Here is a 27,318-nt window from a genome sequence, read left to right on the forward strand (position 1 = left end):
GTTGAGTGGATTTTACCTCGGGCTGGCATGTGGCAGGGGAGGAGAGGCTGATGCAGGGAGGCTGAACTCACCAGGCCCCTACTCTCTTTGGGGTGCCCCTGGAGCAAGGGGCTGGCCAGGGGCATTGGGACACGGTGTGGTGGTGGGGTCAGTCCCCAGAGTGAGGGGCATGCCAAGGGTGGTGCAGGGTCGGTCCCCAGAGCCAGGGGCACGGTAGGGGGTGGAGTCAGTTCCCAGAGTGAGGAGCCAGTGGGGGCATTGAAGCATGGTGTGGGACCAGGTGTGTGTGTGTCTTCGTCCCCAGAGTGAGGGGGCGGCCACAGAGGGTTGGTCCCTTGAGCGAGGGGGTGGCCAGGGGCTTTGGGGCATGGTGCGGGGGGAAGGGAGAGGCATTGGGGTATGGCAGGGTCAGGATCCCTACCTCTCTGCCAGAGCTGGGATAGGAGCCACTCTCCTCTCCTCTCCCCTCCCCTCCCTGCTATCCGGAGGCGGATTGGGTTACTGTGCCTGACCAGACACTGTCAGGTCCATCCACAGCTGATGCCTCCCTCCCTGCTCAGATACATGTGATTAACACCATTAAAAATATTAACAAGTTAATTTTGCTTTCAGTTAATTAAAGGCATTAACTGAGATTAATCGACAGCCCTACTAATTACTTAGTAGTTCGTAGTATTCCTTTGCTTGAAACAATTAGACATATTGGCTGCCTAAAAGTGAGCAATTTAGTGCTAATGCGAGATGCATCAGTTCAGTTCATTTCTCCTGTTGTTCGATTATGAACTCTGAAGCTTATTTTGACAGAGTTTAAAACTATGTTCACCATTAGTGTGCTGGAAGCTTTCTCTGCTAAGTGTTGAGAGGTCTACTCTAGGCCAGTGGTTCTCAACTGTGGGTACATGTATCCCTGTGGGTACACAGAGATCTTCCAGGGGGTACATCAACTCATCCAGATATTTGCCTAGTTTTCATAAAAGTATTAGTGAGGTCAGTACAAACTAAAATTTCATACCAACAATGATTTGTTTATACTGCTCTATTGAAATATTTATATTCCAATTGATTTATTTTATAATTATATGGTAAAAATGAGAAAGTAAGTAATTTTTCAATAACAGTGTGCTGTGACACTTTTTTATATTTTTATGTCTGATTGTGTAAGCAAGTAGTTTTTAAGAGAGTATGGGGGTATGTGAGACAGATCAGACTCCTGAAAGGGGTATAGTAGTCTGGAAAGGTTGAGAGCCACTGTTCTAGGCCATTTATCAGATTTTAAGGTTTTATTTTTTAAAAAGTAATTGTTCCAAAGGCAGCCTTTCAAGTTTGTTTTGTAATATTGTCTGTCATCAAATGCAGACAGACATCCCTGGTGCCTTTGCTGCTAATCAAACTCAAAGTCATGCTTTCTGTAATGGTGCTGAAAACAGTGTTGTCCCTTCTGCGCTAGCAGTTAAACTTTTTTCCAACATTACGTCAGGGGGACCTGTTGCTGTCAACTCTTGTCAGAAAGGGATCTGTTTCCTTTTAGATCTGCAGAAGTTCTCTGGGGAAGCAAAATTAGCAAAAGCATTAGAGCATTAAAAGCATTAGAGCTGTGGGTAAGAAGCAGTAGAAACAGTCTGTAGTTCTATTGTCTGAAACAGTAGATGCACTCTAGGAAAGTGAAAGATAAAGGCCATCATAGAGCACATTTTATGTTTGAAAAATAGTAAAGCCCGTTTATTGAACATTTCTGTTTGCTCTGTAGTTACTGCTTAAGAACCACGGAAGCGTCAGTGATATCCAGTATTGTGGGAGATGTCATTCTTATGTTCTCTAAAGTTAAACACAGTGTGACTTCATCAAAGGATAGTAACTGGAAAATAAGATATTTCCTCTCAACAATCAGCACCCAAAAATCTTATTACAATTAATATATTTTTGCCTTCTTCTTCAATGTAGATAACAAGTAGATTGGCAGTTTGCAACATGGACTGGAATAGGCTGAAGGCTAAAGACCTACTGGCTTTATTTAATTCTTTCATACCCAAAGGGGGTGTTATATTTTCTGTAAAGGTAAGAACTATTTGAAAATAAAAATGAAAGCATATTTTGATTCCAGCAAGTTGCTTTTGTTCCCCATTCCTCCTGCTGACTTCCTTTCGCCTCTCCCTATTCAATTGATTTGTATTGGTCCTTTATAAAATAAATGTAGGCTATAGCTCCACACTGTCCCTTCCATTGATGGGTGTTCGTGTGGGGATGATAAACTGACACAGTTTCATTTGTGTATGTGACATTGGTGTCAGTCCTGTTCCCATTTAATTTAGTTGCAACACTTCTATTGATGCTAAAAGGAGTAGAATCAAGTACTATGTGCAAAAGCAGCATAAAGTTTAAATGCTTAATTTCCCTTAGTTCATACAGTAGATTCTCTAAAATTCTATCCTGTGGTCATCTAAAATCTTGGCTGCCCAATGCTTCCCGTTATAAGACCCTGTTTTCAGTTACAGTACTTGTAACTTTGCCAAATTTAATCCATTTGAGTTGAAATTTTTTATGCCGGGTGTCTGCCTCAGGCTGACCTTTTTTGGAAAATTTCAGCTAAAATGGTTTGGCCATTTCTGAGAATGAGGCTAGGCAAAAATATGTTTTGTCCTTGTTAAAAAGAACAAAGTGGATGTTCTGTGAGGAGGGGAAAAAAATGTGATTGTATAATTAGACAATCACACTGCATATACACAGGCAACCTTAATTTTGGCATTTCCTAACTTTTGAGTGCTTAACTTTGCAATGTTTTAATGTAGTTTTGTATGTAATATACATAAACAGAGCTGTATTGTCACTAAATGAGTAATTTATACTACAAAAACTGTGTATGTATATATGAGTGTGTGTGTATATATACACACACACACACACACTCATATACATACACACAGTTTTTGTAGTATACATTACTCATTTAGTAACAATACACACAATTACACATATGCACTGTAGCTCTAACTTTGCATTTTAAGTAAACTACAAACCTAGTTCACCTGAAAATGCTCAGCCAGGTAAGCTTGTAAAAATGGTATTTAAACAATTTTCAGACGGCTTTTTGATTTTTAAGATAACGTCCCTTTAGAATTTCAGTATTTCAGAAACATCACCAGTATTTATAACTAACCCGGTAACTCTGTTCAGGCTTTTTACTGTGAAATAGTATATTGTTTTCTGATACATAGGAATATTGTCTCTGGCACTCAATCTACTGCTAAAAATAAATGTTCTTTGTCCCAAATTTTCAATTACAATTGAATTAATTCCATTTTTTCAAAACACAATTACTCATGTAACATTGCATTGACTAGTCATTGCGTAAAGATGTCTTGTCATAACTATGAAATCTATTAAGTTACCCTGGAGCAGAAGATTGATGTTACAAAAATGTGAGTGACATAGCTACAGTATTTAAAGATTACTTTCATCTGAGCATTTACTACATAAAATCCATTACATGAATTCCTCTTGGGGAGTATTTCTCTACATACAAGAGTAGAAATATATTTAATAAGAGATTGGGTTTAAAGTGCTGAAAGTTAGGTGGTCTGAGCAGCTTTGGTCTTCTGTATTTTGTTTGGTTTTGTGATAGTGTAAGGGTTGTTTGTGCTCTTTGTTCAAGGGTTTTTACACTCTCCCTACCAAATGCATTTGATGTTTGCTACCAAAAGAATTGGCAAAGTTCTACTGTTCTTTACATAATAAATTGAATGAGACAAATTAACTGGGCACTTGATGCTCTCTCATATAAATATCCCATAATCTAAGCACTCTTCTGTCTTTTTGTTCCTACTGAGTACTGTAAATGATGGACTACAGAGAAGTATCTTTCTAATTTTTTTTTTAAGCTTGACTACTTCCTATTCTGTTCTGCTTCTATTGTTTAGTCAGTTTCCCTTTTTTTATATGAGTCTTTAACACAACGGGAAAAAAAAGAGCATAAAAATATGACTCCAATCCTACAACCTGAGCTGCATGGTTAGACCCCTGAACCTGAGTGGAGTCCAATCAATTTCTGTGTAAGGTTCTGTGTGAGGGTATAAAGTTTTGCCTGAATGGATCAGCTCTCAGGATCAGGGCCTTAGACAGTAAAACCACAAAAACTGGCAGGGAAATTGAGCTCAAGTATAGTAATTAAATAGCTTCATTGTTCGTTTTTCTTTTTTGGCAATTGATTCCAAATTGATTGTGTCACATTCATTATTTCAGAGCTGAACATTAATTCTGTAATCACAAGTTAATATTGTTTTTATGTATTTGTACATCAATTTAATTTGAACACACTTATACGGTTGCTTACCTTTTTTTTTTTCCATACAGGTAGTCATATCAAAGCCACTGAAACTTACTTGTATGCTTAATTTTTAAGCACGTGTAAGTGTTTTCAGGATTGGATCCTTTAATATTGTTTTCTCACTGGGGAAAAAAAAAGTGATGCTCAGAACTCCTGGCTTGATAGATTTGTTTTCTTTTGGTTGCTGTACACTGCACCTGTGCAATTGGCTTATGACCTTTATTTGTAGATTTATCCTTCAGAGTTTGGAAAGCAGAGATTGAAAGAGGAAGAGCAGCAAGGACCTGTAGAACTATTAAGTCTTCCAGAGGACGGCACAGAGAAAGATTGGTATTAATTTAAACTACAAATGGTTGACAGTACCTTTTTTAATGCTTCTCCACCTTTCTAGTTTTTCAAATGGTGTTTTAATTGAATCTGACTCATATTCACATCATATACGTGAATAAATTTGTTACGACAAAAAACTTAAGGCCCCAGTTGTGTAAATTGTTCCATGCAGGCCATGGGAATAAACATGGGTGCAGAGGTTCATCTGCATGGGTTAGCTTGCAGCATTTGAGTGTAGCTTGCTAAAACTTAAATCTACCTTTTAACCTTTACATGCTAGATCAAAGTAAGAACCGATCAAAAAGACTGTTTTGACATGTTTCTACCTTGAGGACTTAGCTTCTAACAGAAAACATTCAGCATCTCACAGAGCGATACCTTAGTATTTAATAAAATGCAATCTTTTTCTAGCCACTTAGCAAATAGCTAAGAAGTTTGTGTGGTGAAGACGGTTTTTGCAAATAATACCATAAAATCTTAATTATTTTAAAAATGTTTTTTCATACATTGTGCATGTCTATATCTGTAGATAGAGATTAGTTGATGCAAATAGCTCATTTTGAGTAAAAGACACTGGAAAATGTAGTGGGACTATGTGAGTTACTTTTCACCACTAGATGGTGATATCCCATATCGAAGAGTAAAATCATAATTGACCGAGTTACAGAAATGGGATACAATTAAATTGAAAATGCAGAAAGTGCACTTTATTTATGAACTGGAGAATTTCCCCAGATTAGCAACTTTAAACTCATATTTAATGCTCTTAAGAGCACTGTCACAATGGTAAACAGAAGAGAAAATTGGAGTAGTTAATGCACAGCATACTTCTCTAAAACTTGATTCTCAAGCAAGCACAAGGAAAGACTTCTTTGCTGCCAAAATTTGTACCTACGTTATCAAGAAGAGGCTTAGTCCTATCCCATGTTAAGTAATCAGCACTGAGGAAAATGTTTCTTCAATACAATATCCTGATTTTGGCTCCAGTCTTGGAATGGCATCCATGCAGTTAAACCTTTATGCATACCTGTCCAGAGTCCCATAGAAGTTGATGAGACTCTATGTAGCATAAAATCTGATCTTTATGCAAAGTCAGGCCCATGTGTTGGTAATATATGGTTTTAAGAAGTTAAGTTTGCAAAGTATTTCTGAAGTTGCAACTTTGTTTCATTGTTTTAACAAAAGTTATTTGGATGTTGTCTTCTCTTTTGTAGGATTTGTAGGGAAATACTAAGGGATTATCAGTTCAAACGACTGAAATACTTCTATGCAGTGGTAGAATGTGATTCTCCTGAAACAGCCAATACAATTTATGAGGCGTGTGATGGACTGGAATTTGAAAGTAGCTGTTCTTTTGTAGATCTCAGGTACAGCAAATGGTGGTGGTTTTTTTAAAACAAAAAATTAAAGCAAGTTTTAAAAAATTAGAAGAATAGTGCAGTTTACTTCCATCAAACTTTTAGCAAAACTGTATAGTACCTTGAAAAATATATGCATTTTGGTTATATCTGGCTTTGTCAGAAAAAGCAAAAATCCCACCCTAAAGGGATTCAAGATACAAATATTACTACATCTGCTTTTACAGTCAAGTAAAGCAGTAGGACACTAATAGAAAAACACACTGCTACTGTTGTATGTTTGCTTCCTTCACCTGAGGCACGAGGTTAACTCGTTCCTTTATTACAGTTGTTTGAATTAATAGCAAATGTATAGCTGCTATTGTCTTCAGGCTGTGCATCTTTGTGCTCAGGCTTTATGATTCAAAGTCAGAAAGCTTGATCACTTCAAACCTCATATTTTAAGAAGGCAGGAAGCTAAACTACAGTCCTGCTTTATCACCAGACTATTCCTCCTTTTGCACAGAAAAGCATTCTGATTGTCAATAAAAATAATCTCTGTTAGATCCCAGTTTTGTTGAGGGCTTGAAATTGCAGGTGATAGGGAAAAAGCTAAGGTGTATTACCTCATAGACACTGGGTGTTGTATTTCAAAGGAAATGACTTAGACATATACTTTTGTGTTCCTGTTAATGAAACTTTCACATCCTAGAAAGATCTTGTCTTACAGCAGAGGAACCTGTTTGAGAATCCCCAAAGCCTTTCTTTCTCTTCTGCTTAACTTATTAAATTAGAAAAGTAGATGTTTTTGGAGGTGCACTGGGTAGCTTTCATTGTCAGGCAGTTGCATTTCAAGGGACATAATCAACTTGAACCCTACTCAGTTTTTTTAAAATGAGGTTAAATAGTTTCAGGCACTAAAAATACACGAGGTCCCATGGCTAATAGTTGTGACTTTACGATCATGTTTTCTATTTTTAAAGAATGTTTCTCACTGACCTACACAACATGGGAAACAACAAAATTGTCTTTACACCAAGTTCAGTCAAATGCACGAAGTTGACTATATGAAAGGGGAAAAATATTCTCTAGATATAAGCATCTTGTAAAAATGGTATTTAAACAATTTTCAGACGGCTTTTTGATTTTTAAGATAACGTCCCTTTAGAATTTCACAGCTTCATATTGACTTCCACTTGTCTTCAAAATTGCTTAATTTTTCTTCCCTAATTTGTGACAATACTGAAAATAATCTGAACTGTTCTAGTAGATCTATCCTGAAAGAGCAGATAGTGCTTAGAAAAGTGAGGTTAGTTTTTATAAAGGTGTTTTCCTCTCGTCTCAAAAATGCTGTGCTCAGAATATGAGAATTAAGAAGCAAAGTTGAGAGATTCTGTCTCCGTACATATTCTGTGTCTTGATCTTCCAGGAAAAACATAAATACATCCAGTGATATATTTAGGGTTATTTTAATAATCTCACTCGTACTCAATATTTTTAACTTGTTCACTTCCATTTTTTTAATCAGTGTTGTTTGCACATGTAGTTACTACTGGCCAAAAAAAATATGGATCCTAGGGTCTCTAATCTATCCTGTTTTAATGATTTATAGTTAACTTACAAATCATACCTGTTGGAAGCATTCCATACCTATACTGGCCATATGCAAAGTACTAAATATTAAAAATTCAAAGTAATCAATTTAACTTCTTAAATTGTAATTCTTTTAAAAAATTAATTTCTTACCTTTTTCCACACTATTTTATAAAATACAGAGGATGTGGAAATTGAATGTACAGTGCAAATATTAACTTGTGTGATATGGTTTTTATCCTTTTCCTGTATGTTGCTCTCTTTGGGCTTATCCACTTCTTATCCTAGCAAAATCTTCTGTATTAATGTGCACGGATTTAATTAGAGAGAAGCTGAGCCTATAACTGTTTGTTCTTTTGAAACATCACAATATGTGTTTGAATAACAAGACATCTTCTTTGCCTTTAAGATTTATTCCAGATGATGTTACATTTGATGATGAGCCAAAGGACATAGCCTCAGAAGTGGATGGAGCTGCATATAAACCAAAGTACTTCACATCTGCTGCTATGGGAACATCGACGGTATCTTAACAGTGTTTTTGTAACCCTTTGTAATTTGTTGAGCTTTGTTTTTCTTGGTTTATATAAGATATGTAAATAATGGATTGGTGGCACTGGTGATAGTGGAGAAAGGATCCCTGTATATACTCATGATTGTAGAGATGTAGACATCAAATAGATATTGTATGTGTGTGTTACAGAGGTATAAATTATGACTAGAGTTAAGACTGAGTTTCACACTTTAAACGGATTCAACCTCATTGTTATAAATGAAGAGTAGTGTTTTATTATCGTTAAATTTAGCCCACTTTCAGTTTGAATACAGAATGAAATTTGATTATTTAAAAGAAAATGTTAATTGGACTGACCTGGGTATTTTAAGAAATGTAGCACCACTTCTTGCCTATTTTATCACAAATGATCTTATTAATGCAATAGGAGACTCTTCAGACTTTCCAGATAGCTAAAACTCATTGAAATTTTGAGCATATAGGGAATACTAGAAGAAACTAAATATTATGCATAGGGTGCATTAGACGAAAATATGTTGTAACTAAGTTATTAATTGTTGTTTATATCTACTTGATTTTATGGAGATGTGTGGTAGTAGCTCCTTAGTTAAGACTTAAATGGTTCTTAAATGCATAAAATACTGTTCCCTAAAAGTCAGTAGCCTTTTGAAATGAAATTTAGGTCATACCCTTTGATTTCTTTTGTTGTTGTTTTTCTCTTGTTAAACTTGTAATAGGAAGTATTACAAACTGCACTCTGGGCAAAAATGTAAGCTTTACCTTTTACATTTTATATGTTATCTGTTTTTCTAAAGGTGGATATCACATGGGATGAGACAGATCATGAAAGAACAACTTTGCTACAGAGAAATTTTAAAAAAGATGAACTTCTTGACATGGATTTTCAAGCTTATTTGGCTTCATCTAGTGAAGAGGAGGAAGAGCAACAAGGTACTTATAATTCTTATGCAGTGTTTGCTTACGTTATGAGCAAAACAATTCAAGAGCATACACTTTGTAGGTTAGTAATAAACTCCAGATAGTTTTAAAAACTATTTTACTGATTTAAACTTTCTTCCTTAAATATGATTTATGAGGGACAGTATGTTGTCCATAGTAAAGGTTGTAATAGTCAGGAGCCATTATGGAGAGAGTGTATTCCCTTCAAAATTAAAGGTTACTAATAAAGGGCCAAAAATGGAGTTGTACCCTTCTTTTGTTTGTGGTATGTAAAGAAGTCCTGAAAGTTTGGTTTTTTTCCATTCAGCTGTGTTCTACATTGGGAACTTCTGTGTGACTAGAGAGCTAGTGAAATGGTGACAAAACTAGAACAAAGGGAATGGAAGCTGTACATTTGAGAGGGGAAACATTTTTAGGTGTAATGTTCAAACTTTTTTTTTGTGTGGGGTGGGAGAACTGCCTGGTTAAGGTCGAAGACTAGTGAGCATTGGTATAAAGGAAGCCTTTGTTTAAATATTCCACATCCTTGGTCTTTCAATTAGGGTGTGGTATGACAGCTCATAGTAAAATATGGAGATATCAAGAGGTCCTCCAGCAAATCAGGGAAGATGAGACTTTTGACATTCCTATTAATAAGGAAACTCACACAAAGACACAAACCACCCTTTAAGTTGTTTGTAGGTCATGTTTAAGGATACAGTCATGAGCTATTATAAAGGCTTATTTTGACACCTCCCACCCCTGTAGCTCCAATAGCTGGTTAAACGTCAGAAAAAGCAGAAGATTCCTATATGTATTGTAAAAGATGTTTTCTCTGAAGTCCAGTGGTAGAATATTGTGGTGGTGAAGCTAAAGGATGAGGGTTCTAGTCTCAGTTTTTTTTATGGCTTACCTCTGTGGTTCCCAGGCCAACTTGCTACAGTTTTTGTCCTTTTTTGGGACTCCCCATTAGGTATATACACATTCCACCCTGACCCCACAACCCTAATCCTGGTTCATGTGGAGGGGAGGCCCTGGGCTGGACCAAATCTGGGGGTGTGGTGGTGCAACCAGGCATGCAGAGCCACAGCGCCACTCAAGTTTGGCTCAGCTGTCCCCGACCCCCCCCCTCCTAAGATGATGGGGCAGCCAGGTGAAAGCTGAGCAGTGCTGTGACCTCTTGCACCAGGTCTCAGTGCCCTAAGTGGGGTATCAGGCCCAGCATCCTGGGACCGTAGCCACTGCTGCAGGCTGAATACATGGTGGGCTTGCTCGCCTCTCCTCCACAGCAGGCTGGGAGAGGTGTATGTTTGCCTAGGTGGGTTAATCTGGTCCTGGACTTGACAATCCATCTAGAACCTTCCCAGGACCAAATGGTTTGGGAGTTGCTCAGTAGCAGCTTTCTCTCTAATACTGGTAGTTTTAACTTAGAAGTGTTTAAATTCATGCCCTTTAAAAGTTTGCATTGGAAAAGTATTTTTTGTGCTTACTTTCAGAGCAGTTTAGGATTTCTTTGGCAAGCTTGAAATACCATTTTTTTTTAATGTCCATAACTTGGAGGAGATGAAATTTTTAAAATGATACTCAGATATCAAACTTTTTCATTTGTGGGGATTTTTAAAAAAAAAAGTTTGATTGTAAACTTGAAACAGTATATAGTTACATTGACTAGAGCATAGGATAGCAATGTGAAGACAATTACAAAAATCTGCTTATTTGGTACAGTGACTTGTGCTTTAAAGTCTGTATGGCCCAATTTGTGCTTTATAAAGTCTGTGCAAGGCAAGGAGATGCTGAGGAACAGCTCCACAAGGTAGTGCAAGATAAGGAAGACTAGAAATTGGGGATCTCAAGTTCTAAATCTCTGTAACTCGTGGAGTGGTGAGAATTGTGCAAAGCTTGTGAACTCCACAGATTAATAATATATGTCTAGGGAACCAGGTGTCTTGCAGAGTTCAAACTTCTGGGTTTCAATCAGAGATGCAGGAGGGGAAGCTAGGGACCCTGTCTAATTCCTAGAAAGTCTATGGGCCTTGCATTCTTTAAATAAGGAAATTAATAGACAAACATTCTTTAAATCAAGATTGCTATTGTGTATTATAATAAGGAACTTTGCAGTTAATCTTTCAAAAGAAGTAATTCCCTTATGCAAGACTGAGCATTTGCAAGTATGGAAATGGACAGTTCAGTGTACAGATGCATATTCAAACATACGCAGATGACATCTCGAAAATAAATATTAATGTATAAAGTATTGTGTATTCATGAAACAACCTTCTCTTCCCCTGAAAAACTGTCTAATATCCATTTAACAGGCATATTGTAATAACTTGCTTATTATAATAACTAATACTGGTATTAACTCTACAGACTTGCTGTCTGTTTCTCTTCTCTATGATGAACAGTTTAATAATTAGGCTGGTTTGAATGGTGGTGGGGTTTTTTTGTTTTTGTTTTTTTGGCAATCTCCAGCCTCTGAGCATAGTGAATTGAGTGAAGGTAGATATGTGGTCTGTGTTTGGAAAGTGAGGTCTTTATCTTGGAGTAGGAATGTGACTAGGGTGATTAGCCGAGCAGATTATTTTTTTTGGTTTTGGAACAGTGGATGGGTGGGAGAAAGGTGTTTGTCTCCTGATCACAGCTGGGTGATTAACTTGGGGAGGGTGGATTCTCTGGCTCTTATATAGAGGATAAGAGGGAAGATGTGGGGATTTTGGGCTAATAGGTGGTGAAGTAGAGCTACATGCTGTGGATAAGTAGTGATTTAAAAGTTATTAGTCCATACTTCTATAGTACATGTAAGAGGGTTTCTGGTAGCATGGTGGGAATCAGTGTGCAGATCTAAAGTTGTTTTTTGGAATCATGTTTTTGGATAGAAAAAATAGTTTTCCCTGAATACTGAGAGGTCCACATATATTTTCCTTAATGATACTTTTTATATTTTACGTACACTAAATCATAACTTAGTATGACACAAAATTTGAATAGTTTTGGAACTTTAATTTCTTTTTAGTGTCAGTTATCGTCCCCGAAAGTTTGAATCACCAGCAGAGAATTTGATTGCTGCAGTTATTGTTAGGCAGGAAAAATCTTTACCAAGTTCTGTACTATTTCTAGTCTGTCTGATTATGAGAATATTTCTCTCAAGTATCCAGTGAATTCACTAGCCTCATTGCAGTCTGTGTTCAATCCTCACTAAAGGAAAAGAAATGTTATTGTTAGTTACTGTTTTTTCTGATATTTTTAAAAAGGAGCTGGATGTACAGTGCCTTTCAATTCTTTCAGGAACCTAGCCTTCTAAAACTGTACAATTGTGGATGTACTTGCCCTCTTCAAAACCTTTTAGAGAGTATTATCTTGTATTACCAGCTCAATTGAACATTAAGGGGTATTTTTAATATATTTTCAAAGTTAATGAAATGGAAGTGCTGTGATTATATATTTTGGGTTTTTGTTACTCGGCACTCCTGCATGTTAGTGACATAATGTTGTGATACTGTCTTTCAATCAGTTTTCAGTTCTGTCAGCTTTCTTTGGGGTGCAAGGAGAATGCAATTTAACTTTAGTAAATCCTCTGGTATATATTAGTCAACATGTTGTCATTTTATAGATTCCTAAATTCCCTGATTTGCTGTCCCTCCATATGAACTTTATGTAACCTTACCACCACTGTCATAAAGTAATTTGGAAGGAATGTAAAATGTCTTGAAGCTTTGGTCGGTTCTTTCAAATAGTTTTAAAAACTGATCTGGGGCACTTGTGCACTGTATTAAAGGAAGCTAATAATCAGAGATGAGTTACAGGAACGATCTTTCTATCTTGTTTCAAGGAATTGCTCCAGATCTTTTACTCAGAGCCTAGGGAATTCATCTGTCAGCAACCCCTGCTTGGTAATATCTTGCTGAGAATAATGCCCAATTGGTCCTCATTTGATTTACGAATGAATTTTTAAAACACATTGCTAAGAATTCTCTTTTTTTTTTTTTTTTTTTAACTTCACTCAGGTGCGTCAGAGCAGTAGGGGAAGGACAAATAGTCTGTTTCTTAACTCCTTGAAAGATTCCAGGTGTGCAGTGAGAGGTAGTGCATATGGTTGGGGGTGATGGTGGAAATGGACCTCCACAGTGAGTGGCCCAATATCTTAGCGTTACAAAAAGTTCTGTTACTGGAGGAGGGGGAATTGAACTGTCATCACACTTGCCAGTACATTTTCAACACGGAAAGATCTTGCTTCTAATTCTGTTTTTAACAATAAGCTTTTAACAGAAAGAAATACATTGCTATTTCTTTAACATGTTCCTGATGTTTTATTCATTGACTTGTTGGATGGAATCCTGTCATGTATCCCATATTATTATTGTGGCACTAAGCACAAACAGAAAAAATGAATTTCAGCTGTTTAAATGGAAATGTAAAAGTGTGATAGAGTGGAAAGAATGTTAGGCACTTTTTTATTTTATATTTTTTAACTTATAAAAGTATTTTATTTATAAATAGTGTTTCTTTTACCCCATCCTAGTCTGCTTTTATATGGATTTTTTAAAGTAAAACATGTCTCCCATGGCTCTTGGCAGTGCTGTCATAAAACAGTTTTGTAAGGATCTGTTTTGTGCTCTATCACCAATGACGGCTGTGCGCAAATATAGATGATGTTTATCAGTAGCACTGAAGAGTGAATGCAGCTCTTTTAATCTACACATTTTAATTTTATTGATAATTATATTTAAAAAATCCAGACAATTTCCTTTCTCTACCTATTTTCAGCTTGAAAATCCTTATGAATCAATAAACTTCGTCTAGCCCTTTCAATTTGAGGGTAACATTTGAATTATATTTTTACTTTTAGAAATACTGAAGTTATAAATGTGGTTTTGTCATAAATTAAAATACGGTACACCCAACTTTTTATAAATGAGCAGTTGCAAAAGAAAATATCCACACATTTGTATGTATTCACACTTTTTCCTTCAATATTTTCTAGATACAACTGGACAATGATATACAACAAAATTGGATTGTGTCATTTGACAATGTATATTTCTGAACTGTATTAAACAGGAGGTTATTTACCTACCACTATATCTACTAAGGTTGCCCTAGCAGCTCCCAGGCGTACACAGTCCCGTGTGCTGCTGTTCTGCTGCTTTGACAGTAGTAGTGTGGGTTCACCTCTTTAGAATGTTCATGGTCAGTTATTTTGGCATGCTGCCAGCATCTTCCAGCGGCAAAGCAAGTGATGGGAATTAATGTCTTTACCAGTTTATAAATCAGCTGAACCTAAATGGAATTACATCAGACAAAGGAATGGCACTTTTCTAACCTGAGTTACCCTGTGAAATTACAGAGGTTTGCTGCAAACAATAAAGGGATTAGAGCTTTGCAACCAAAAAAATAAAATAAAGTTTGCAGGAATCTTTATAAATGAAAAGTGTTAGCAGTGAACCTTATATTTAGGCTAACTCCTATAATAATTTCAGACAGAAATCTATAGAGTAAACTACTAGGCCTTTATTGGCTTTTAATCTAAATGTGGTACAAGACAAGGTGGAGCCAGTCCGTAACAAAAATGTTTTTCACTACTCCATTGTAAGGAGGGATGTGAGCACTTGTATTTAGGAGTTTGTATTTTGGTGGTTTATAAACCCTTCTTAACAAAGACATTTTTGAAAAGGTATACTATATAGTTGGGCCTGAACCTCTTCTGGTAAGTCTTGCCTTAGTTCCTTGCATCTGATAATCTAAAATTGGTTCTCTTCTTCCCTACTTTTTTTCTTTTTGAATTAAAGGTATTTTAAGTTATAAACCGGATCCATGAACCAAGCAGACTTACTTTTGGGACAGATGTGTCCATCTCTTGTTCAAAATGGTCACTGAGTTCAGGAGAAGTTTCATTTCAGTAGAGCTTCATGCAGAAGAATGACCAGATGTGACCTTTTATATGTTATTTTTAGGGCCCTACCAATTTCACGACTGTGAAACGCATCACGGACCGTGAAATAAGCCCTTCTCCATGAAATCTGATGCCCCCTTGTTCCTAGGAGTGCCTCAGCAAAGGGGAGTCCTAGCTCCTGCTGGGCAGAGGAATGACAGGGCTTGTCAATCTCCTGCACAGCCACTCAGGGAGAAGACGGGGGGAGACGAGACCCACCTCCGGGTGCCTCCCTTTGCTTCAGGACACTCTCTGGGACTGGGCAGCAGCCCCAGAGGTTCCTGCAGTTGTAGGAGACTTGTGGAGTTGTGTCCAATCTTCCCTGTGCTGCTGGGAGCACCCCAGCAAAGGGGACTCCTGGCTCTGGCTGGGGACGGACAGGACTGCACCCCAGAACCTTACTGACTTGCACTGGTCAGAAGCCTGACTGGTGTACGCTCATTTCTTAGTTCACCACTCTGACAAAAGGGTAGTGAATGTGTGATAGCTCTTGTTAACCTGAGCTGAGATTCCCCAAGCACTTCAACCAAAACCACACTGTTTTAGATAAAATATAAAACAGATTTATTAACTACAGACAGATAAATTTTAAATGATTATAAATAGCAGGCATAGAGATCTAAGTTGAGGGTACCTAAGAGAGAAAAATAAATGCACAATTTAAATTCTGACTTTTTAACAGACTAAGCAAGATTTGAATCAGTTTCTAACACTAACAGATGTTAGACAGCTTACAGTTCCTCAATACACAGAGTGGATCCCTTCCAGCATTGGACCAATCTCTCTGGTTCCAAGTCTTTGTCTCCAGACAGTCTTCCAGCTGTCGAGATGGTGTGGACAGGGAGGGAGAGAGGCCAGCTGCTAGAAAGATGCTTGCTGTGTTATGGGTTAATCTGCCTCCATGGTGTACATGCCTTCTCTGAGAAATCTCTGGGATATTGGATTCTTTTCTTAATGGGCCATTAACGCCTGTCTGGCCCTCCCTTTGTTGCAGCTGACAAGCTGGCTGTGGGCTTCTCCCAGCTGTTTCAGTAAAACAGAAAGCAATACTTTGTAACTTCATATACAAAGCTAGCACATCCAATTCAGCAGGATATTAATGTTCAATAGATCAAGACTTTTAAAATGATACCTCAGAAGGCATACTTTGTACAAAACATATCATAATCATGATGACAAGGTGAATATGGAGGTTCCAGGGTGCTACGTTGAGGTACAGAGTGTCACAGGGGAATGTGTGTGTGTTGTGGCAGCATGTTGTCTCTTTAAGCAGAGCATTCACCAGCCTGAACGCTTGTTCAGCCAGTAGCAACCACTCCTGAGCCAGAGGCTGGTGCACAGGCAGGTGTCCTGTCCGCCCACTGCAGCTCAGCGGAGAGCAGGTACACCAGCGGGGGAAGAGGGAGACTCTGACATCAGCCCAACCTCACCCCTCCCACCCCCGACTCTGTGCAGGAAGGCAGAGCAGACTCTGCAGCACAACACCACAGCAGCTTGACTCTTAAGTGGGGCTGCACTAGTTCACCTATGCAGCCCATCCTGCTGGCCTGCCGCTGCGGCCCTAGTGCGGCGGGGAGAGCAGGATTTCGCATTAATATTTTGATTCTGCCTGCATTCTTGTTAGGGCCCTAATTAAATTATTTCACTTTGGACACCAATCAGGTATCTGTGAGGGATGGGACGTGAGGTCTAGTGCTGTGATGGCAAACATTTTGTGCATTACATGCCAAGAAATTGCAAATGTAGTATTTTCAACACATGACATGCCAGAGGAGAAGAGCTAGTGGTCACGGGATTCCTGCTGTTGCATTTTGGCAGTCAGCTATTCATTGAAGGCTTGTATTTTCTTTACAGTGTTGTGTGTGTTCTACCTATATAATCTGATAGTCAAGTTCTGATGTCAGAGTTGTCAGTTAATTGTTGAAGATAGTTAACACAAGTACAGTTGAACCAAATGGGTCATCAGCAAAGCTACAGCTAGTTTTTTATAGGGGAAAAAAAGAATCTGGCAGTGTTTTCCAAGCTCACAAAAACTGTTTTCAGGAGGTTTTTCTTCAATCCTTCCATGCTCAGTATTTGCCAGCTGAAAATTGAAGTCAACAAACTTTGTTTTTCAGATAGCATTCTACTGGAATGCAGTGATCTGCCTCTCAATCTAGCCACTCAAGATCTATGTAGTAGAGTCCTTAACACTTTGTGTGGCGGTCTGAATTGTAACTTCTGTCTGTGAGAACTTAAACCATCCAGCATAAGTTTCCAGTGACTTCTCAATTGTATTTGATTGGTAAATTTCTATGATGTTGCCCACGATATCCATGAAAGTTGCTGAATTTTCCAGATGTTTTCTCAACAAAGGGAAGTATTTTAGCTTTCTGTCATCCAAGTCTTGAATGTTTCCAGCTTCTTTTAATAAGTTTTGGTGTCAAACGTGATGTTTGCTGTCGTTCTGAATCTTGAAGTTTTATATTTGGCTCATGGGCATGTTGAGTGAGGCCAGCAAAAAGCATCGAGTCACTCTGCTATTGCCAGTTGAGGATAATCTTGTCCCTTTTGATCTAAGAATAAGCTGACTTCTTCCAAACATTCCATGATTCCAAGAATATGGCCTTAATTTAATCATTTGACACTGTTATAAATCAGCAATCCTGCATGTTGAGACTCTCTACTTCTAAATGTTTAACTTGCTTAGTTAAGAGCTCTTAAAATGATAAAATTCACAACTTGAACCACTGCTCTGGAAATATCTTTCTTTGACATTCCTGCCTATATCAACAGATGAATCAGTTCCACACAATAATGGCCAATAGTACAAAAGAATTTACATTGGTACTGTAATCTAAACAAAATCAGAATATATCTACAATTTTTTAGTCCAATTTTCAATTGCTTACTTATTCATATGTTAGAACTTTGTCTTTAATTGTCTTTCTGTGCAAGGCAATTCTTTATTTCACTTTTGGTCTAAAATCTTTGAACAAACTATTGGCACAAAAAACCATTGTCTCCTTAATCACAATCAGAAAGTGGTTTATCATGCTGTGCAGTACAGCATGACACTTGAAAACTAGCAGCAAGACCGTTTGAACTATGAACAGACTTCGCACATGCATTCAGCTGATTCTGGCCTCCCAACAGCTTTTGTCAAATGTTTTTTTGTTGTTCTCTAAGCTAATTAAGATTCTTACAGATTGTTTAAAAGTGATGTTGAACATTGACTGTTTTAGAAACTGTGCACTCTGAGCAAAGAAAACACAATTCTTTGCCATTTGAAAGTGGAAAGTCTTTTCCATTACCATGATAGTTTAATTTTACCATCTTAGGTAACATTCTTTGAAAAATCAACAAAACCAAAACACTCAGAATTTAGATTTTGACATTGGTTTGGATACTAAAGTCTGCCTTCCTCAGCTGAACCAAGTACTAGAAGAGAATTGAATCATGAATGATTCTCTCAGAAATAGGCCTAGTGCTAAAAATCAGTAACCAATGTAAAATTTAAAGGCAGCCTCTTTGACCACGAGGACACTGTCTTTCAATGCAATAGAGCTGTCCATCCTCCCTGCCCCCAAGTAAGAATTTGCCTTCCCCCCTGAATTCAGGGCTCCAGGCACGCACACAAGAATTTCCCTTGCTTCCTAAGCAGACACCTCTCTCCTGGCCCCTTTCCAGAGAGAATGTACCTTTACCATTAGCAGGGTTCTCAGAGATTAGTTTCTAGCTGCTGATAGACAAAGTGGAAAACAGCAGCCAAGTTAAGGGTCTGCTTTGCCTGCAGTCCTCCCAACCTGAGGAACAACACTTCTTGGTGTGAACAGTAGAAGAGTAGAGCAACAGCCTCAGTTTCACGATCTCTAGCCTTAAAGTAAAGAGCTGCTGCATCACTGTACCCTGTGTGTTAACCTTTCCACTTGAATAGCAGGCGACAGTGATGCTGATCTGCAAATATTGACCGTCCTACCCATCAGATTTGCCTCTGCAGGGAAGTGCAGCTTAAAGGAGGGGTGGGATAGCTCAGTGGTTTGAGAATTGGCCTGCTAAACCAGGGGTTGTGAGCTCAGTCCTTGAGGGGGCCATTTAGCGGTCTGGGGCAAAATCAGTACTTAGTCCTGCTAGTGAAGGCAGGGGGCTGGACTCAATGACCTGTTGGGGTCCCTTCCAGTTCTATGAGATAGGTATATCTCCATATATTATTATTAAAGTAACTGCAGCATTTTAAAAATGTTGTGGATGTCTAAAATCTCACAGGATTTTCTAAAAATCATAAATCAAATTGTAACTTGGTTGGTAGACTCTGTGTACAAAATAATCCCCCACAATACCATTACAGTACTTATGCCCATTCAGCAATCACAACTAACACTTCCTGCACAATACATTTCAGCATTCAGATGGCTAGAGTCCGCAAACTGAGATAGGGGAAAGCTTGCTGCTAAAAATCAGTAGCCAATGTCATGTAAAATTTCAAGGAGAGACTGACACACAATGCCACGTCCTGGCTAAGTAATAATGGAAACACAGAGTCCCAAAATGTGTGGCGTGGAGGAGGGTGTGAAAAATCACACAGTAGTACATTTGACCTGCTATATGTTGTATGTGGGGAAAGGCTCACTTCAAACCTATGAAGTTCTAGAACATATATATTTGTTTCCTATTCTTGCATATTTATTTGTATATGCACGTCAGGCAAAATAGGTACATTGCTTTTGTCTCCCTGACCTGTCAGTGTCTTGAAGTCACTGATGTAGTGAATTGAGCAAAGAGCTATATGCTGGGTACTCCTGACTTCCAGTTCTGGCTCCCTTCTGTAGCTCTGGGCATGTCATTTAAAATTGAGGAGACAAACAGAAGTTAAGAAAATTAGGCATTAGTATTTATCTGCCTCACAAGAATATTGTGGTGATTGTTTAGTTGGCATTTATACTGCATTTTACATTTTCAAAGTGCTTTACCACTACTAAATATTGATTTTGATAGTAATATGTTGTGATGGTTTCAGAAACTAGTGACCTATAGAAGGGGTGAAGAACTCTGCACCCTATCATTAGTTCCTTCTGCCATCCAGTTTTCCCATATCCTCTCAATTTTTCTTATATGATCTTTTAAAGCGAGGAATCAGTTCATAGCAATGAGAAGGATTGTCCAGACTGTTCTACCTGAAATCATTTGCTTATCTTATCTGTGTTGCCTTCAAATATTCATTCATAATATCCTGAGATTTTCCACAATAGCTTTAGTGTTTTGTCTTTTTTTTAGGTGGTGATGTAGCCAATGAAACAGAATATGACAAACCCAAGAAAAGTGAGAAGGATGATGAAGAGCAAATTGCCAGATACAGAGAACTTTTGCAGAGTATCCAAGAAAAAGAGAAGAAACGGGAAGAAAATGATATGGAAATGGAGATTAAATGGGTTCCAGGTAAATTTATCTGGCACTTCAGCAGTTTCTTTTTTCTTTTCTCGCTCAGAAAAATTTGCAGTATTTTTACTGGCCCGTTTATTGAGGTGTGTATATATAGAATGAAGCATGGGATTTGTAGCAATCAAAACTATGAACAGTGTTCTATTATTTCTTAGCATTAAAAATCCAGATGGGTTATAGTGAGGAAAATGGAAGTAAACAATGATTGAGCACAATTCCTCAGCTATAGTGTTGTTTGTCTAATTTGTGCCACTTGCCAGTTTTTCTTACGTGTTTGCTGTTTCATTCTTCTTTTAGATTTTTCTCAAATAGTTTTTATATGCCTTAGAATCATAACTTTTTCACACATGTGAAAAATATGGTATCTTTTTCCATATTCTAAAATTTGGGAAGAATAAAAAAATCTTGTTTGCTATAATGCTGGTTTTCCCCCCCGAATATCCATTATTTTATTAACGTTTAGCAGCAACTTTTAGCCAATCTGGATAATAAAATATTAAACCTTAAAAGTCACTGGTCCAGGGTAGAATATAACTATTTATGGCCTGCATCTCAAATCAATATAATTTTGAGGGTGGTAAGAAATATTTTGACAGTTGGTAGTTTTAAGAAGAAAATGAAACTGTTTAAAAAGCCGATCAGAGGTTTGGAATGTAGGAAGTAGTCCTGGCACAGGTGAGACTATCAGTGCTTGATAAATGAATTTTATAATGTGGTTCAACTAAATTAAGATTTTTGCTTCAATGCAGAAAGAAAAAACCCTACAGTAATGTTGTAAACTGACTGAGTGTATTATGAACCTGCCTTTAATCCCCCTTAAAAGTAACCTGGCTTTTCTATCATCGTGTAAGTCTCTTAAAATTATACCTCCCACCCTAACCTGAGCGGTGTAGAGAGACAAATTTTAAATAAGGCAGAAATTGTGAATTTATGGAAGATAAGGATATTCAAGGTTTCCTTAAGCAACTAGAAGGGCAATACAGGGATTTCAGGAACCTGAAATGGAGGAGACAACGAAGTTATCTTGTAAAACACTGATTTCTGGGACCACAGGAGGATGGGTATTGAAAGAAGCCTGAATCTCCAGTGAAACTTTAAGCGGAAAAGGAGCAATAGCTAAAAGGGAGTCCGTAATATGAGAAGCTGTGAAAAAAAGGCATTGTGTGGGGTTCTTAGTCTTCTTGTTAGTGACTTTCCAGATCAGATTATTTTATCATTTTGCAAGTAAAAAGACAATGCTAGTATAAATCAGCCCTGCAAAACTCAACATGACATTTAAAAACCAAGTTGTGTTTTCTGCCATGTGTATCGTCACCAGTACTAGACTTAGCAGGGCGGTTTCTCTTCTGCTTACACTTGTGCAATCCTATTGAATATTAATGAAGATAGGACCTGACTCGCTAATAGTAATTTAATAATTCTGTTGATAATGTGTGAATCCATCTTCCTCTTCCATAGTTGTATAGGAGTACAAGCCGAAATAATAAATAGCAAAATTTATTTTTGCAACTCGGAGATTCAGATGTGAGTCTGAATAAACTCTGGAATCACTTCTGCTTAATAAGTGCAACCTCTATTACAGGGGTTGGCAACCTTTCAGAAGTGGTGTGCCGAGGCTTCATTTATTCACTCTCATTTAAGGTTTCGCGTGCCAGTAATACATGTTAACGTTTTTAGAAGGTCTCTCTCTATAAGTCTAAACTATTGTATGTAAAGTAAACAAGTTTTTTAAAATGTTTAAGAAGCTTCATTTAAAATTAAATAAAAATGCAGATCTTATCAGTTTAGTGCAGTGGTTCTAAACCTGGGGTGCATGCACCCCCTGGGGCAGGGCTGGTGCAAGGATATTTTGCCACCTAAGCGAAACTTCTACCTTGCACATCGGTTCATTGAGGGGCAAATCCCCAATGAGCTTTTATAGACCCCGGGGCCAGGGGCTGCTCCCCAGACCAGGTTTCCCCCCTCCCCACCCCCTGAAGTCCCCTGGAGGGTGCACAGCCCCCCTGCAAGCCCTCCCAACCCCACCCAGGTGGCCCCTGCCCCGAGTCCACTCACTGGCTTTGCAGGGCTTGGGCCGCTGCAGCAGCTCGGCAAGGAAGACCAACTTCCGGAGGCACCAGAGAGCCAGAGCATCCCGGTTGCGGCAGCAGCGAGCCCCAGCCATGGAGGAGCTGTCACGATGCACGGGGGCAGCCGCCCTGCAAAGGCGACAGTGGCACCGCTAGCGGGGAGCGGCTGCGCCCCCCCTGCCCCTCCTGCCCAGTCTGCGGCCCAGCGACCCCCTGGGGGCGCCTGTAGGCTGCAGTGGAGGTATGCGGGTGCCAGCCCCCATGCGCCCCCTCGCCCAGGGTTACCATATTTCAACAATCAAAAAAGAGGGGAGAGCCCTACCCTAGCCCCCATCCACTCCCTCCCACCCCAATTGCCCTGGTCAGAACCCCCGCTCCTTGTCCTCTGGCTGCCCCCTCCTGGAACCCCTGCCCCTCACTGCCCCCCAGAATCCCACCCCCTACTTAAGCCTCCCTGCTCCTTGTCCCCTGACTGCCCCCTCCTGAGACCCTCCCACCCTAACTGCCCCCCTAGGACTCTAGCCCCTACCTGTCCTCTGACTGCCCCAACCCTTATGAACACCCCTGCCCCAGACAGACCCCCGGGGACTCCCACACCCCATCCAACCACTCCCCACCCCCTGACAAGACCCCCCAGAACTCCCAACCCATCCAACCCTCCCCCTGCTCCCTGACTGCCCCCCCGGGACTCTACGTGGAGTGCTGAGGCAGCGGGAGGGGGTGGGGAGCTGCGGGAGGGGCAGTGGTGACTCTCACTTCCGAGAGCCGCAGAACCTAAGAGTGGTGAGGGGGAAGCCAGAGGGTGCGCCTGCCTGGGCTGCGGCTCAGTGCCCCCCCGGGGGGGCTCCTGCAGCAGATGCATGCAGGCGGCAGCCCTCATGCACCCCCTGGCTCCCCCCTCGCTGCACTCAGGCTCTGCAGCTCCTGGGAGTGAGAGCCGCCAGGGCACGGGGCTCTGAGCCTGTGAGGGAGGGGCAGCGGCAGTTCACGCTCCTGGGAGCTGCAGAACGAGCGTGGTGAGAGGGGAGCCGCGGGGGGGCGGGCCTGCCGCCAGTCTGGGGTCCTGACCACCGGCCCCGCTTCACTCAGCCAGCCGTGCACGCTGAGCAGGGCCGGCGGCCGGGACCCCGGCTGGCAGCTGCATGCCAGGCAAAATTGGCTCGGGTGCCAAAGGTGGCACGTGTGCCATAGATTGCCGACCCCTGCTCTGTTATATTGCTTTTTAGCCCATAATCTGAATTCATTGCCTGAGAGAAGTTTTTGAAGTATAAAATAATAAATGTACAAGTAAAGGTCTTCTTTTGAAAGTATAAGTTGGTAACTACAGAAAATGTCCATGAATTTTCCTTGTTTGATATAATTTCAGTTACTCTGACGTAAATTCTCCCTGTGTTTACCTTTAATAATGTGCATCACTACCTATAGTTAATTAAGATGAAGGGCTTAATGGCACATCTGAATTATCATGTTATAATTCCACTATCCACAGAGTGTCAGTATGTGAATACATGTAGTTGCTACATCATGAATGGCTTTTAATTCATTGGGGCATCAAGCATCTAAATGAGCTGAACATTTTTATGCATCGGTAACTATTACATCATTTTAACTAAGATTTTATATTGTTACAACCTTCAGACCCAGAAGTGTTAGAAACCACAATGGAAACTGCTTGTTGCTGTTATGAACGTGTTCTATCTGTAGAATATAGACGAGGCATTGTTTTTTAAGTAGCTAAAGCTACCCATTTTGTTTTTAAAATTGTATTTTTGAAACATCTCTATGCATACACATAGAATTATAAAATCCTTAACAGGTAACTGAGCTGTGGTACATGGGTTGTAATATCTGCAGTTCCATGTAGAAAATTATCTATAACACGTGTGAGTTATTTCTGATAATTACAAAAATCCAAATAAATTAATATGGTGACTTAATAACTATGACTTTTCAGCCAACCCTTCGCTGGAGCACTAGGGAAAGCTGTTTTGAGGGTGAAAAAGAGTACCTATAGGGATAGAGGAATTAATGAGACTGACACCAAAGGGGAGAGGTCTCTAGTTACTTTGAGGCAAAGAGGCTGAAGCTGTCTGTGGAAAATTGGTAGGACAAGAAGAGTAAGAAGGGTCCTTTGCAAGGCACAGTTACAGGGCTCTGAACCATGTATTATCCAAGATTAACCTTCGGTCTGGCCTTTCTTGATGTGTATTATGGTAGTCTTTAATTACATAATCACATACTTCTTTCTTGCCCCATTCAGTGCACAAAATGAGTGGTGCTCAGTGAATAGGTGGATATGCAGTATTTTGTTTGATCCTCATTCAGTCTGTGCCCACAAGCCTTCTGAACCCCGCACTAAATAAAATACTGAGTTCCTCATGGGTCTTTCCTGTTATTCTGTCACAAGAGTAGGAGTGTTTTGCAAGCATTGAATTTATCTTCACACCACCACTGTGAGGCAAAGTGGTATTATCCTGAAGTTTTAAATCCAAAATTATGTCTGCTAATTTTGGGAGCCCAATCTGAGATGCCTAGGTCCTGACTTTTTAGTGTACTTAGTTTCGATAGCCCTTTATGTTCAACACCCAGGTCCTGTAGACTTCAGTTGCCATTGTGAGCACTCAGCACTTGTGCAAATCTGACTCCAGGTGTCTCAGATTGGGCACCCAGAAAATGAGGAACACAGTTAGTGGTTAGCTGCAGTAATATTGGTTTATGTGACTTTCCTGGCACTACAGCAGGCCTGCACAACTCGTAAAGCGGTGAGGGCCACATTACTCCAAAGAAAACAGCTGAGGGCCGAAACCCCCTACCCCCGCGGAAACACCCCGCTCCAGCACCACCCAGCCTGCAGAAACAAACCCTCCTTCCCCAGCGCCGCCCCACCAAAACAGCTGTGGGCCAAAAAGGAAGGTTGGGGGTGGGGAGGTGATACTTGATTTTAAATCAACCAGGGGCTCCCAGCTGAAGAGGTGGCTGGGAGCCCTCAGGGGCAAATTAAAGGGCTCTGGGCTCCCTGCCACTGCGGGCAGCGCAGAGCCCTTTGAATCCCGGCAGCAGCTGGGAGTCAAAGGGCTCTGGGCTGCCCGCACAGCGCTGTGTGTGGGGGATTTAGAATCCCCCCGCGGGCCGCATGTTGTGCAGGCCTGCACTACAGGGATAAAATCCAGTTCTCCAAGGGGCATTCAACTGCTTTAACCATATGGGCATCTTTTTTTCTTCCTGCAGTCCCTTGCTTCATTCACTGCACATCTTCCAACTCCTGCAACACATGAAGCAGGGATCCGACAGACAACAGTCTTTCACTATTTAACCCTGGTTTATACCCTGAGCACTATCCATCCTGTGCACTGAATGATGCACAAGAGGGTCAAATTAAGATTACACTGGCATTTCATCACTTTGAGCACTTGATTTTACAATCTTGAATGTTTTAATACAGATTTTTGGATGCAATTAATTTAAAAAAAAAATCCCGAAAAACCCATATTCACACCCACTTGGGTCATCAACAGAGTTGGGATCTTTAGAAACACAGCACAGTTTCTCTGCTACTTGAGCTAATGAAGTAACCCAGGGGTTGGCAGCCTTTCAGAAGTGCTGTGCTGAGTCTTCATTTATTCACTCTAATTTAAGGTTTCGCATGCCAGTAATACCATCTAAAAATGTTAAAATGTCTCTCTTTCTACAAGTCTATAATATATAACTAAACTATTGTTGTATGTAAAGTAAATAAGGTTTTTAAAATGTTTAATTTTAAATGAAACTTCTTACATTAAAATGCAGAGCCCCCTGGACCAGTGGTCAGGACCTGGGCAGTGTGAGTGCCACTGAAAATCAACTTGTGTGCCGCCTTCGGCACATGTGCCATAGGTTGCCTACCCCTGAAGTAACCGATAGCAGTAGTAGACTTCTATTTTGTCTGTGGACCACCAGAAGGGATGAGGCACTTACTTTGCCCAGGGGTTTCATAGCTATTTGCTGATAAAAGTGAACTGTTGAGACTTTGGAATTCTTTTTTTAATTTTAAATCCTGGAAGGGAGCATAGCTAGTGGTTATGGACACTGGGGCAGAAGTGTTTTCTTTTCCTATCCATCTGCCTTTTAGCTCTGACCCCCTCTGCTCCTATCCATCTGCTTCCAGGCATTTGTTCCTGTTCTCCTTCTCCTCATCGTCCTGTTGCATTAGGCTGTTTCCTCCTTCATGTTGCCTGGGCATCACAAGTGGAACTACTGAGTGTATAGGAGATACTATCTGTCTGCTCTGAGATCTAGTGCCTGGTACCATAGTAGCCCCCAGGTGCCAGGAGGAGCAATTACAGAGGAAGTCCTGCCTTGTAGGATGGAGAATGCTTCATCATTTTTGAGGGATGGTCCCTGCACAGTGTTTTTGCATGTAGAAGCGGTGGGGATGATGCATGCTCTCTGCATATGGAAAAAATGTTTTCATAGCTCCAACAATGGAACTATGACAGTTTTCAGTCACCCTGTTACTTTTAAGATTTCCTGACTAGTTCAGAATTAGTTTTGTTCCTATATTTCTGCCAAGCCTTGCTGTTATCTAAGATCTATTATTGTACTGTAGGATGCTTTTTGTAAAAGCATCTTAATAACCAGATGTTTAAAATAAAAAGAAAATTATAAGAGACTAATGTAGGAAGACTTTAAATGGAAAGTCTGAGATTTGAATTAATTTAAAAATTTAAGCTTTGGCACAACTTTTCACACACAGCTGTAGCAAGCATATTTTGTGAATGATTCAGTTATCTTTGAATCATAATCATTTAAACATAAATCCAATACCAGAACAAATCAATTAGATTTGGTTCCAATTTTTTTTAGCACTGTTTCTTTTAGGCATAAAATGA

At 39.7% G+C, this 27,318-nt stretch overlaps 1 protein-coding gene across 5 annotated transcripts in view; it reads left to right on the forward strand.

Annotated features, from left to right (window-relative positions):
• Nucleotides 1–27,318, forward strand: part of ESF1 (ESF1 nucleolar pre-rRNA processing protein homolog) — a 61,665-nt gene that overhangs the window by 6,292 nt on the left and 28,055 nt on the right. For all 5 annotated transcript variants that reach the window (XM_045009451.1, XM_045009450.1, XM_045009453.1 and 2 more), the window contains 6 exons: nt 1,942–2,055; nt 4,551–4,651; nt 5,866–6,018; nt 7,991–8,105; nt 8,911–9,046; nt 20,217–20,378. In XM_045009451.1, coding sequence (XP_044865386.1) covers nt 1,942–2,055; nt 4,551–4,651; nt 5,866–6,018; nt 7,991–8,105; nt 8,911–9,046; nt 20,217–20,378 — 781 coding nt within the window. The remainder of the gene's footprint in view (nt 1–1,941; nt 2,056–4,550; nt 4,652–5,865; nt 6,019–7,990; nt 8,106–8,910; nt 9,047–20,216; nt 20,379–27,318) is intronic.

Source organism: Mauremys mutica, chromosome 3 (assembly GCF_020497125.1).
Source record: "Mauremys mutica isolate MM-2020 ecotype Southern chromosome 3, ASM2049712v1, whole genome shotgun sequence".
Lineage (NCBI taxonomy): Eukaryota > Metazoa > Chordata > Testudines > Geoemydidae > Mauremys > Mauremys mutica.